Consider the following 14347-nt stretch of genomic DNA (forward strand, 5'->3'; position numbering starts at 1 on the left):
CGTCATGGCTGATGTGCCGCCTCTGTGCATATGCGGCTGTGCGCCAGCAGGTACATCGCACTGCAGAAACAGAAGACGCCGGACGGGTGAGTATAAGGTCTCTGCAGGGGCACGGGGCGAATCCCACTGCGAGAATTCTCACCGCGGGATCCGACCCGGCCGTCTGCAGGCGGCCTGAGGGAGACACAGAGCTGGAAATCTTCACCAGTAATACCATTGTTTTGGGTTTTGTTATAACGCCATTCAGGATTTTGGTAAAAATACCATGATAATTTTTCACCTGGATCAGCAGGATGACCACAACACCGAGTCTAAAAAAGGTCATTTCTTTCTATTGTGCAAACACATTTAAAAACCTGTTTCTTTTTTACTAACAATTGAATCTTGGTTGTTACATTCTAAGAGCGCATTCAGACGAACGTATATCGGCTGGCTTTTCACGCCAGCCGATATACGGCGTCTCTCTCTGCAGAGGGGGGAGGATGGAAGAGCCAGGAGCAGGAACTAAGCTCCCGCCCCCTCTCTGCCTCCTTTCCGCCCCTCTGCACTATTTGCAATGAGGAGAGGCAGGGCGGGGCTAATTCACGGAACTTAGCCCCGCCCCCATCTCGCCTCTCCTCATTGCAAATAGTGCAGAGGGGTGGAGAGGAGGCAGAGAGGGGGCGGGAGCTCAGTTCCTGCTCCTGGCTCTTCCACCCTCCCCCCTCTGCAGATGAGGACGACGTATATCGGCTGGCGTGAAAACCGAGCCAATATACGTTCGTGTGAATCCAGCCCACAAAAGATTGTGTGAGGATTTTTTTTCTTTTTTTAAAGCTCTCTTTAACCCATTAAGGACCAGGCACTGTAAATTTACGGCGCCTGGTCCTGGGCTTAAAGCACCACTGGTAGTAAAATTACAGCGGCGCTTTAAGCCTCCTGACTCTGCAATCAACTAGAGGCAGGACCTGTTAGTGACAGCTGATAACATGGAGAAGGCAGGAGGGGTTTTTAACCCTTCCTGCCTTCCCCGAGTATACAGTGCTCAATGAGCACTGTGTACTAGAAAGTAAAAGTACAGTGTAACTTTCACTATGGGAGCCCAGAATACAACAACGATATACAGAATACAATATACATACATGCGAAAGAAAACACAAAGCCAACCAAACCGTCGCCATATGCGCCCTGTAAACCAAAACCATACATAGTATAAATCAAAACATGTGAAACAAATAGAGGAACCCGTTCCCATACTTTATTTTAGCATAAATATACTAAATAAGAAAAAATAACTATAAATGTTTTACAAATATTTTTTGAGCATTTTACCCCCAATAAAACAAAAAAAAAAAAAATTTAAAAAAAATTTAAAAAAATGGAAAAAGAAAAAAGAAAGTCAGTGAATAAGGTATTTTAGAAAATTAGCTCTATATGTCACGGGGGGAAAAAAAAACGCTGTAAAAATAATTTTAGTGGCTAAAGGAAACAAAATAGGGCAGTAAAACCGCCACATGGGTAAAATCCCTAAAAGGTTGTCTGGTCTTTAAGGTACAAAACAGCTTCGTCTTTAAGGGGTTAAATTAAAGGGGTTGTCCCGCGCCGAAACTGGGTTGTTTTTTTTTTAACCCCCCCCCCCCCCCCCCCCCGTTCGGCGCGAGACAACCCCGATGCAGGGGTTAAAAAAACAACCCGCACAGCGCTTACCTGAATCCCGGCGGTCCGGCGTCTTCATACTTACCTGCTGAAGATGGCCGCCGGGATCCTCTGTCTCCGTGGACCGCAGGGCTTCTGTGCGGTCCATTGCCGATTCCAGCCTCCTGATTGGCTGGAATCGGCACGTGACGGGGCGGAGCTACACGGAGCCGGCATTCTACACCAGCGGCCCCATAGAAGACTGCAGAAGACCCGGACTGCGCAAGCGCGGCTAATTTGGCCATCGGAGGGCGAAAATTAGTCGGCTCCATGGGAACGAGGACGCCAGCAACGGAGCAGGTAAGTATAAAACTTTTTATAACTTCTGTATGGCTCATAATTAATGCACAATGTACATTACAAAGTGCATTATTATGGCCATACAGAAGTGTATAGACCCACTTGCTGCCGCGGGACAACCCCTTTAAACTATTGATTTTTGGGGTGGAGGGGAAGGGGTCCCTAAAGGAGACTTGAAGATGGAATTATTTAATCAGTACAGTACACTGCATTACTTATGTAGTGCAGTCTACTAAGCCTAAGACAGCACCCTATTAGACCGCTAGAGGCAGGGCCTAATAGGTCAAGTTACATGGCAGACAGACGCCATTGTCACACTTTTGGCTGCCATAAGAACCCATTAGTACCATGCCATCACACTGTGGGGTACCGATGGATGACAGGCGGAGCCATCCCTCCGCATGTCATCTGCTTACATGCTGCAGCTGCTATTGATTGTGGCATGTAAGGGGTCAAACTGATCGGAGGTTTCTCCTTTCCCTATGATTGGAGCAGGATCTGAGCCAATACCTGAAAAAGGCGTATGTGCAAATTTAAAGCTCTATAGTGAGGACAGTAAAAAGGTGTATTGGCCGCCACCAAGGAGTTATACCAAGATCTACGAAGCTATCCTCTATCCACAGGATACGGGATGACTGGTCTGGGTCTGACGGACCACTGGGACCCTTGACAATCAGAACAGGTCCTGCATGAATGCAGCAAGGGTTATGTATTCACACCTCTTCTATATTCATTTCAATGGGAAAGCTGCAAATTACTAAGACTGAGTATTCTGCAATTGCTAGTGCTCCAATTAAAAGGAATGGAATGAAGGAGTGCATGCACATAACCTCCACACTGTTCATGCGGGGACCATCATGACTCAGTGTCTCAGGATAGGTGGGGATTGCAACCACAAATCTTATTATACTCTATCCCGTTGATGGGGACAGTTTTATATTGCTGCACATCCCCTTCAATAAAAGGCATAAAAGGGGATCCTGGAGATCAAATTGTAGTCACCAGCAGCAGTCATGGCAAACTGAATCCGGCGGGAGTGAAGCTTATGCAGAGCCACTAATTAAGGATCCGAACAATGATCTAAACAGTAATCCAGATAGAAGAAGAGGTAATAGCAGCAGTAGCCACTACCTCTTTCTCTAAAGGGGGATCTTGGCGTAGGCCGCTAGAGTAGCTTGAAACCAGAAATAAAATTTAAAAAGATGGATGATACAAGATCAGTGTAGAAAGAGTTAAATTTGAAGAAAAACTACTCATATGGAACATAATAGTTTGTAGAACTTCTTTTGGAAACCCCCAGTGAACATGATGGTGATGATTAGACGGCACACTGAAGCACACGAAGTCCCTGTTCTCAACTCAAAACAACCCCAAACTCTCCTGCTGGCACCGTGCCAACCCCCTTCTTGTAGCTGTTCAAATCTATAATTGTAATAATTGGCAAGTTGGTAATCTGCCGGGCATCGCTGTACAGAACGTCCCTTTGCTGGTGTTACAGTCTCCACTCAAGGTCAGTGGTTGCGTCAGGGATAGAAGAGGCAAAACTCAGTGATCAGACCAAAGAAAAGGCAACATTTACAGGCATTTCAATTGAAAATCCAACTCCACAGTCCTTGAGTTGTTCTCTGGGGCCATGTTGTTAAAGGGACCTGTCACATTTTATATGCAGCATATTGTACAGCAGGAGGCGCCGAGCAGATTGATATATAGCCTTGTGGGAAATGATTCAGTAGAACTTGTATTTTATTTGTTTAAATCCCTGCTCTTTCTGTGCCTAGGAGTCCAGTGGGCGGTCCTATCAGTGACTCACAGCTATGCCATATGCAGTTACACACTGCTGTCAGTGTTAGGAGTCCAGTGGGCGGGCTATCAGTATCAGTGACTCACAAGTATGCCATATGCAGTAATACACTGCTGTCAGTGATAGCTCCACCCACTGGACTCCTATCACTGTGACATCTGTGTCTGTATAACTATATATGACATGACTGTCAGTCACTGATAGGAGTCCTGTGTGTAGTCCAATCAGTGACTGACAGCTATGTCATATGCAGTTATACAGACACAGATGTCACAGTGATAGGAGTCCAGTGGGCGGTCCCAAGCACAGAAAGAACATGGTTTTAAAGACAGTACAAGTTATACGGAATCTATCCCAATAAAGCTATATATCAATCTGCTCAACTCCTCCTGTTGTATAACTTGCTGCCTGCAGATCAGACAGCATGGTTAAAAAAAAATTAATAGAAAATCCACAAATGGCGCAATGGCCTTTAACGACTATATAGTGTGCCAAAGATCTAATCTACCTAATTGAAAAATCTCACCTGTCTGCCTGCAGCACCAAACTGGATTGCTACAATATGGACAATGTTATATGCTTCCTGGACTGTCCACAGTGACTGTGGACTCAAGGATCAGCTGATCAGCAGGGACCCCAAGTTGCAGAACCCTGCCAATCAACTACTGATGGCCTATCCTGGGGACAGATCAATAGTAAAGGCCTATTTAGAGGCAACGATTATCGCTCAAAATTCGCTCAAATGTCAGTTTGAATGACAGTTTTAAGTGATCATTTTGCATAAACTCTTAAGTAGCTACTTAAGAGTCTATTAGCCTGCAAATTAAGCCTTTCGCTGAATGCAGATAACAGCTGGAGGTCTGTTATCTGCATTCAGTTCCTTTGTTCTCGAGTGGGATAGCAGCTGAAAGACTACTATCCCACTGAGAACTCAGCGTGCGGTCCTGATAAGACACATCGCTGACTTTAAGCAGGCTTTAAGTCAGCGATGAACGAATAGTGCACAAAGTGCACGATGGGCGCAAGTTTAGATACAGCGATTGTCGCTCAAAAGATGGCTTTTGAGAGAATTTTGAGCAATAATAGTGGTGTTTAAAATGTCAACCCCTTTGAGTGAGTTTATATTAACGGTAGTATATATAGTGGGACAACAAAACCGGGGTTCCGCATTGGGCAGAGTTATCTGCTTCTGGTTGGATGGCTCAAAGGAACAATCCCATAGACAACTGATTGACCACAAAGTCAAAGCCAAGTAAGCCATTCTTGATGGGACAGTCCAACAATCTGAAGTGTATGGAGGCAACTGGACAACCCTCTGCGAAATGATAAGGGCAAGCTGCATATCAATGGCTTGCTCCTGTGCCTCCTCAGGCTATAAGCCACTCTCAGAGGTGGGCATTTTGCCTTTAGTGCATTCGATGCCTGATGGGGTTTTCCTTCTAGACCACGTGTTATGTGCACAAGTAAGGAGGCCCTGGCCTTTATTCCCCACATCCTGTTTTGCTAAATAAACCATAGCAGCCCTCACTTCAATGGGTTTACTCAGACAGAAGACGCAAACACACATTGTTTGAGCAGAAGAGTATGCATAGGTGGTGGCAGCCATTCGCACACAAAGGCAGCTCTCAGGGCCCTACTACACCGAGCCATTAGCCTTCAAGAGGTCATTTGAATGAAGAACAACCCTTCAGTGTAGACACAGCCAACGATGTACTGTAGGTATATCGTTTGGTGGAAACGGATCCTCAGAAAAGAAAAGTCTGCTTCATATTACCTTCTGGGCTTGTTCACTGCTAAACAATAGACTTCGGCCTCCTGACCACGGACAGATATTTGCTGCGGAATCCACGGCGGGCGTCCGCCCCAACAGCGCCCATAGCATGCTATGGGAAATCGATTCTTCCTGCACACTTGTAGAAGCTAATTGTGGTTTGTGCACACGGAGGGGAAAGAAATAAAACAAAAACACATTGCAGCATGCTCCATTTTTCCGCAAATTCCGCATGGAAAGCTCTCATTGAAGTCAATGGAAGCCGTCCGATCCGCGTCTCTTCCGCAATCACATTGCGGAAAGGTTGTGGATGTCGCGTCATTTTCATATACCCCATTAGGAAATACTGAGTTACTAGAGGGAGTGGGGGGACAGTATTCAGGGCACTAATCACAAAACGTGTCACTTAGGCCACACCCACACACTTTTTACCGCAATTAGCGTGGCGTTCCGAGTGCTGCGCTAACCATGGCACAACGCTCCCATTGATGGGGCCTCACAGACCTGCGCTCGAATGCAGTGTTTGTAACGCCGGGATTTTCGAGCGCTGTCTGTTCTATTGTACGGCGTTTTATGCACCCCATCACCCATCACAATAATGGGGCGAGTTAACAAGCCCTGGCAAAGCGCTGTACAAGATGTTCAGAAATCGCAGCTCGAAATCGCAGTAAAATGTTGAGAGCGGCCTGAGTTTCCAATTAGATCTGCCGATTTCTCGTCTGAGCGAGCGATTGATAGTGTTAATGCAGATACATCGTTAACTCATTCAAACGAGAAATCGTTAATTCGTTCCCAATTGCTGTGTAAGTGAATGAGAACTTCTTAACGATCGCTATTTAAACCGAACAATTAGTGAACGAGTCAATGATGATCTTTATGCCGACGTCAAATGGATGAAGCAAAAGCAAACGTTTTATTGTTCGATCGTGTTAATATTTTAGAGTCTTCAGTCGCCCCCTTCTGCTTGGACAGCTTTGCCCACTCTTGGCATTCTCTCAGCTTCGTGGGGTAATGACACGGAATGGTTTTCCAACAGTCTTGAAGGAGTTCCCAGAGGTGCTGGGTAGAGATGAGCGAGTATACTCGGTAAAGGCAATTGCTCGAGCGAGCATTGCCTTTATAGAGTACCTGCCCGCTCGACATGAAACGTTCGGGTGCCGGCGGCGGGCAGGGAGCTGCGGAGGAGAGCGGAGCGGAACGGAGGGGTGATCTCTCTCTCCCTCTCTCCCCCCCGCTCCCTCCTGCCGACAGCCGCTACTCACCGCTCCCCCGCGCCGGCACCCGAACGTTTCATCTCGAGCGAGCAGGTACTCGATAAAGGCAATGCTTGCTCGAGCAATTGCCTTTACCGAGTATACTCGCTCATCTCTAGTGCTGGGTAGATGATGGCTTTTTTTCTTTCATGTTGCAGTCCAACTGATTCCAAACCATCTCATCAGGGTTTAGGTTGGGCGACTGTGGAGGCCATGTCATCTGGCCCAGCACTCCAACACTCAAATAGCCCTTATATTGCCTGGAGGAGACTTTGGGGTTATTGTCCTGTTGAAAAACAAATGATGCTCCCACCAATCACAAACCGGATGAGCTGGCATGTCATGCGGAATGTCTGGTAGCCATGCAAGTAACATAGTATGCAAGGCCAAATGAAGACAATGTCCATCCAGTCCAGCCTGTTTAACCTCCTTGTTGATCCAGAGGAAGGCAAAAAAAAAAACAGAGGCAGAAGCCAATTAGCCCTTTTGGGGGGGAAATTCCTTCCCGATTCCCTAATGGCAATCAGACTAATCTCTGGATCAACCCCTAATAGTTCCAACCTATCTGTATACCCGGAACAACAACCCGCCCCGCTGGTCACCTAAAATTTATATCTTGTCTTTCTAGAGTGGAAGGATAATACATCTAGTCTCCTCTTAAACTCCACTATGGATTTTGCCATCACCACATCCTCAGGCAGAGAGTTCCACAGCCTCACTGCTCTTACAGTAAAGAACCCCCTTCTGTGTTGGTGATGAAACCTGCTTTCTTCTAGACGTAACGGATGCCCTCTTGTTACTGTCGCAGTCCTGGGTAGAAACAGATCATGGGAGAGATCCTTGTATTGTCCCCTCATGTATTTATACAGTTATTTGGTCGCCCCTTAGCCTTCTTTTTTCCAGGGTAAATAGTAATATATAAAGTGTGCCTTGAATTTTGTAAACATCAGCAACAGTGTCACTAGCAAAGCACCCTCAGCCTATCACACCTCCTCCATTCTTCACGGTGAGGACCACACATCTAGACTCCATCCACTCACCTTTTCTGAGTCTCATAAATAGTGTCAGGAACCTGAAATCTATACTTTGGTCTGATGAGCTAAAATGTGAGATTTCCACTGCTTTCATGTCCATTCCTTGCATTTCTTGACCAAAACTATTTTCTTCTTGTTGCTCTCTCTCAGTAATGAATGTGTTTGCAGCAATTTGACCATAAAAGCCTGACAGTCTCCTCTGAACAGCTGATGCTGAGATAGGTCTTCTACTTGATGTGAAGCATTTATGGGGGCTCCAATCTGAAGTGATGTTAATTTGTATTTCTGAGTCCGGTAACTAATGAACTTCTCTACCGCAGAGGTAACTCTTGGTCTTTCTATCCTGTGGCAGTCCTCAGGACACCAGGTTTAATCATAGTGTTTGAAGGTACACTCGAGTAGTCATGAAAAGCATCCAAGTTGTTGAAGTTCTCCAGACTGACTTTGTCTTAAATTAATGACGGACAATAGTTTTTCTTTACTTCGTTGACTGGTTCTTGCCATAATGTGGAGTAGAATAGGTCTAACCGGGAACGGTCTACCAATCCTACATCTACACAACTGATGGTCTCAAACACATTTAGGTGACAAGGCATACCTCTAAACTGAAAGCCATTCTGGGGGACTACCTCATGAAGCTGATGGAGAGAATGCCAAGAGTGTTCAAAGTGGTCATCAAAAGCAAAAAGGGGGGTAGTTTAAAGAATCTAAAACATATTCTGGTTGAACACGTTTACTACTAAATACACACGTGTACATTCATAGGTTTCAACTCTTCGATATAGAACTTAACAAAAACACGAAGTCAAAAGGTGAAGAAAGCGAGTCCAAAGTTTTGACTGGTCCAGTAACATCTGCTACAATACTTGCCCCCAGTTTTTCCAGTAGGGTGGTTGTCATCCCCTCTGTTGTCTCACATGGAGTGATATAATTAGTGTTTTCCTAAATGAGTCATGTATGCAGCGTGTTGTGTTTGCTGCTCGGGTATTTGTTTTTACATGACTGGATAGATATTACCAGCTGTAACTTCCCTTATGTTTTCTGTAAGTCTAAGTACATTTTCATAAATTAGGTAATTGATATTCTATAATCAAAATCAATATTACGGCTATAATTTTGGAGCATGTTCCTTAGGCCGGGCTCACCGGAGCGTATACCGCAGCGTGCAGGGAGATATACGGGCGCAGTACGCAATTGCATATACTGTCTTGGAGTCTATGATTGCGCAATATGCGTCAAGAAAGAACATACAGCTTTTTTTCGTGTGCCTAGCAGCATGGCGGCCTACGACAGATTGGTACAGCGTATTGCGAGCGCGAACTAGGTGATGCAATACAGCTATAAAGATCATACAGCATAATGTAATGGAAAGTACCTAAGGCAGTAAGGCCGGCTGTCCACGGGCGATGCAATATACCGCCGCGGGGAGCACTAATGTCACCACGATGAACCTATGATTTGTATACACGAGCGGAAAATCGCCACGATTTTCCACTCCTGTACATCAGGCTGCACTTTCCGTAGTTCTATAAAAAACAAAACAAACAAAAAAAACAAAAAACCTTCACTACGTTACCCGTGTGCGGGGTACCCCAGTGAAATATTGCCTGCGGACAGGAGGCCTAAATGAGGCCGGAGAGCCGGCCGTGTCCTCATGTGCTGCTCCGATACGTCATTGCTTAAACACCAGTGTAGAGAACTGATTAATAAACAGATCAACTTCCTATTTCACAATCCCATGACTGCGCCTCGGAGCCAAATGTATCAGACAAGCAGAACAATGCCTGTAGGCTACCATCGTGGTCACCAGCCGCCGACTACAAGTCACAGCAGAGACAGGAGGGGTGTGAAGAATTTGCCATTGTTCTTTGTGGTTTTACTAGTCTGACAAGATGCCGGCCGCATCACACGGCACATGGACGAGGCCCGCTAGGATAACTCACGCTATATGCGTGTTCCTTGGGTCTAGAGACGTTACATATAGAAGTCTCCCCCTATGAACAATACCCTATCTGGACTTCCAAGAGCACTACAGTTGTACCCCTTATAGAGGAGCCAGTTCTCTTTCTCGCTCGCACTCTTGCAGCCCGTTTAGACAGTTCTCCGTGAGATTCGCTCACTTCTTGTTCAGTGTTTCATACAGGAACGTGAACCGCAGCGATGAGCGTGCGAGCAATTAAGCTTTTTTTTTTTTACTCCTGCAGAATCTTAGGAACGAAAAGCGCACAATTCTCGTTAGTCATTCGCTCGCGTTCAAACCGAATGAACGCTGACTTCCGCTCGTTTTAACGATTTTTTTGACATGCCAGATTTACAAAAGCCGTTAGACTATTTTATTATTTCCGCCCGGTCACATTGTTTTACTTTTAGTGTAAATTTGTACCATTTAGGTGGTGAAATTGTTTAGACCACATTCATAACGTTCAACTTTTTCAAAAAGTCGCACAAAAGTTGCACAACTGATCCCATTCCCGAGGAGGTGCATTTCCAGCACAAACTTTCACACCGAAGAGAAGGTATCTGCTCCCAATTTCACATTCGATGTACGAGTTTTTGAATTTGTCTCATAATAGATTTTTTTGTACAGTTTTTGGATGAAGTACCGGTCATAGATGATAAATCTTCCGCTCAGTGCTTAAACAACGCTTTCACAAAGGCCGACAATCAGCTCAATGTTTAAAGGGGTTGTCCGAGACTGAACTATTCCGCTCAGGATAGGTTACCCATAGCTGATCAACGGGGTTCTACCATCTGGGATCCTCCCCAATCAGTTGTTCTCCAGGCCGGTATGTTCAAGCACTGCGCGGATTTCTGCAGCAAGCAGACAGCTCCGATCACACTGCAGTGGCCAGGCTTGGTATTGCCAGCAAAGTTTCCATTCACTTAAATGGGAAATTTGCCTGTAGTACCAAGCCTGGCCACTGAAATGCAAAAGGAGCTGTCTGCTTCCTGCAGAAAACAGCTCAGTGCGGGAGTGCACCAGCCTGGCAAGCAGCTGATCGGCGAGAATCCAGGACGGCGGACTCCCACTGGTTTTACTATTGATGACTATCCTAAGGCTAGACCATCAATATTTTGAGCAGCATAGTTCAGTCCTGGACAATCCCTTTAAACATGGAGCCGATTGTCGGGCTTTGTGAAAGCATTGTTTAATAAATCTCTTTAAGAGCAGCGACCGACATGGCATGTCGATTGGTGCCCGTTTACTGTTCACACACAGAGGACGAGCGATCAGTAATAAGAGGATCTGGCCCCATACTGGGGTCCTTGGACAGCGGCACATCCTTTTACACAGGGAGATATAAGCATTAAGAATGCTCGTCGGTGGCACAGAACAATCAGCTGATGAACGAGTGTTTGCGCGTTTGTCAGCGGATCGTGGGCATAGTTACACGGCCCAGGGAGGAGGCAAACATTGATGCCCAATCATTGGGTTGGGTAAAAGGCCCTTAAGCTTCTGGAGGCTGTGAAGGCACATCAAAAGGGCTGTTCACCAACTAAACGTATACAATTGGCTAGAATGGGATGAAATATGCAACTTTTCTGTATTTCATAGCCATATGGTTTTTTTTTAGTTACTACCTCTTCTTTCCCTGTAAATAGTGCCACCGCATCATGGTGCCCTGGATGGGAGTGCTGATGTCACAGGAATGGGTAGTGATGCTGCGGCCTCTGATTGGCTGCCACGGCCACCTTACTTCCAGTCTGAGCTGACAGCGGGATCATCACGGGGAAGAGCTAAGTATTTCCTTTTGTTTTAGCACAAACCCAGACGGTTAAAAAAAATTTTTGAAAAATTAAAATAAAAAAAAAAACAAAAAAAAAAAAACACAACAAATCCATATATGCTTAAAAATTGCATCGATTTCTAAATGTTATTTCCCTGCACATTCAATGTATGCGCCATTCTAATGCTCATGGCTGTATGCGTAATGCGCTGTGGGTCCCCCCGTAGTCTTTCACCCATTTTGCAGCCATATGCTCTGCCGGCAGCAGAGACCGCGTATGGCACTGCGCAGTTATCACACGCACACAGTGACAGAAAAAAAAAAGTTGTCCTTATACAATGTATTGCATATAGCCAGAGTATCATACTCGGCCCATCCATGTGTATAGGGCTCACACCGCGTATACAGAGAATTAGAGCATGCTGCGTTTCCCCTTTCCCATCGATACGCAGTGTCCACACGCCGATGCGCATGGATCGATGAAAGTCCATTGACTTTCATTGCCTCCATTCACCGTGTATCACGTGTGCGTCGGTGAAAACAGTCGGGAGCCCTACATGTGCATGAAAAACGCGTTGCAAACTACTAATTTGTTCCAGGAGTGCTCACCTCTAGGACACTTGAAGGGAAAACAGGACTGGATGTAGGCTGCCTGCACACGGCAGGGCCGCAGTCCGTGCGTGCGTGCGTGCCTACCTGCTCTGTTGCTGTCTTTTCTGCACTGCGGCTGGACCAGGCGGTTCACCGTCGCACATGGATAGTACAGATTTGCTCAGTTTTTTCCCTCCAGTGGCATTGCTAGCGATGAGGTGGAATCCGCGACCTGTCCGCAGTGTTCATTGCGGGCGGGCCACGGGTCAAACGGCTTCCATTGAGTGGAAGTCGCAATTGATTTCCGTTCGTGTGTAGGAAGCAGCAGCGGATCGCAGTACGAAGTAACAGGCGGTATTTGCTGCAGATTCGTGGTGTGGACACCGACTGCGGATTCCGCAGCAAATATTTGCCCGTTTGCAGGCGGCATTAGGCATTTCCTTCTGTATGTATTATAGTAGTCTTTCTAGGCACAGACCCCCAAGTACAACCTGTGCGGACGCGTCACAACTCATACAAACACAAAACAAACAAAGCAGGCTACAAGGTAACCTCACCGCCACCAGAATGCAACGTACCGGTACCAGAATGCAACGTACCACCGCCGCCGCCGGTACCAGAATACAACGTACCACCGCCGCCGCCGGTACCAGAATACAACGTACCACCGCCGCCGCCGCCGGTACCAGAATACAACGTACCACCGCCGCCGCCGGTACCAGAATACAACGTACCACCGCCGCCGCCGGTACCAGAATCTCCCTAAACCTACGCCAAGTTCCCCTCGCACAAGGATACAAAGCCCCCAGACAATCTCATCCCCCCTCCTCTATAACCCCACAGGGCACTTCCATCCCCAGGAACACTAACGACCTGCGCCCTTGTACGACCTCCTGCAAGTCCCAACCCCGTCCCCCGTTAGAGGGGCCCCTGCAGCCTGCATTTTCCTGCTGCGACGTGCCGCCTGACATGCCAGCTGCTGTTACTTACGCTGCTGCAGCCTTCCCCAGCCATCACACAGCCCTGAGATCCTCATCAGCGACATGCACGCTTGTACTTACAGGATGAGCATCCAGCTACTTCCTCTGCTGACCTGCTGCTGCTCGCCTCCCACCAGCACACCATTGGACGGCTGCGCTTACATACCAAAAACATCAGTGCCCATTGGGCTTCTGCAGATCACATGGCTCTGTTTAGCAATACACTGGGGAACATGCCAGAGCTGATTGCCATCATGCTCTGTAGGCAGCCCTCCGCTGCTAGCAGTGTTAACCCCATTGTGGCTGAAGACATTGCTGCGTCTTCACAAGTTCCACAAGTCTCATCTGCACGTCTTCCCAAGCACATCTAAAGGATTAACTCTTCATTCTGCCTGACCAACAAGGCTGACAATCTAAAATTCTCTCTCATGCAATGAGGCCAATAAACCTATCCGTATGATTTTGGCAAACCTGGAGAATCCACACAAAGATGGGGCGAACATATAAGAGGATCCCCTCAGCCGCATCCGAAGTGGGGATCCCAGTCCTGCGAGGTCGCACTGCGCTACCGTACTGCACCGTACCCATGCGCCACTCTGATTTTACACAGAGGTTCTCTCCCCCCATACAAGTCAGAGTATTACAATATATACACCAGTCGGCAGCAGTTAGAGTAGTGGATAAGAGTTTCCAAATCTCATTTAATCTGCATTAAATCAGTGCAGAAATTGACCGGCGGTGTGGATTTTATATCAGCAGATTTTCCCCCAACCACTGGTCCACAGGCCGGGACGATGGGGGTTTCTTGCCGGTCTGCGGCGCAGTGTCGGCCGCTCACCACGTTTGTAGTGTATACCAGCAGGGGCCGTGGCTCCCCTGCCGGTATTCACTAAGCAGAGCTACTAGCGGCACAGATCCCGGCCACACTGTGTCATCAGTGTACAGCCAGGATCCTCCTCCCCCTCCCCTGATGTCTCCTACTACTTGGTTCCGCAAGAGCAGGGGGAGGTGGTGTCCGGCAGCACACTGACGTCACAGTGTGCAGCAGGATCATCGCTGCTAGTAGCACGCTGGGCTGATAAGCAGCGGCGCTGCCACGAAGTGGTGGGGGTAAGTACATTGGTCCCAGTGGGGGGCACTGTCACTGCTGTGGGGCGTCACTAGTACTAATAGTGTCCCCTATATCGGCCCCGGAAGTAATAGTATTACTACTGA

General features: G+C 47.1%; 1 protein-coding gene across 6 annotated transcripts in view; it reads right to left on the minus strand.

The window, feature by feature from the left end:
- OSBPL9 (oxysterol binding protein like 9) overlaps positions 1-14347 on the minus strand; it is a 111386-nt gene that overhangs the window by 56691 nt on the left and 40348 nt on the right. The window contains exon 1 of one of the 6 annotated variants that reach the window (XM_066597606.1): positions 13214-13256. The exons of 4 other annotated variants lie outside the window; for them this stretch is intronic. Coding sequence is in view for 1 of the 2 variants with exons in the window: in XM_066597604.1 (XP_066453701.1) it covers positions 13143-13166 (24 nt within the window). In the remaining variant the exon portion in view is untranslated. Of the gene's footprint in view, positions 1-13142; positions 13257-14347 lie in introns of those variants that run through there. One more of the 6 variants, XM_066597604.1, reaches the window with a different exon arrangement.

This window comes from Eleutherodactylus coqui, chromosome 3, assembly GCF_035609145.1.
Source record: "Eleutherodactylus coqui strain aEleCoq1 chromosome 3, aEleCoq1.hap1, whole genome shotgun sequence".
In the NCBI taxonomy this organism is placed as follows: Eukaryota; Metazoa; Chordata; class Amphibia; order Anura; family Eleutherodactylidae; genus Eleutherodactylus; species Eleutherodactylus coqui.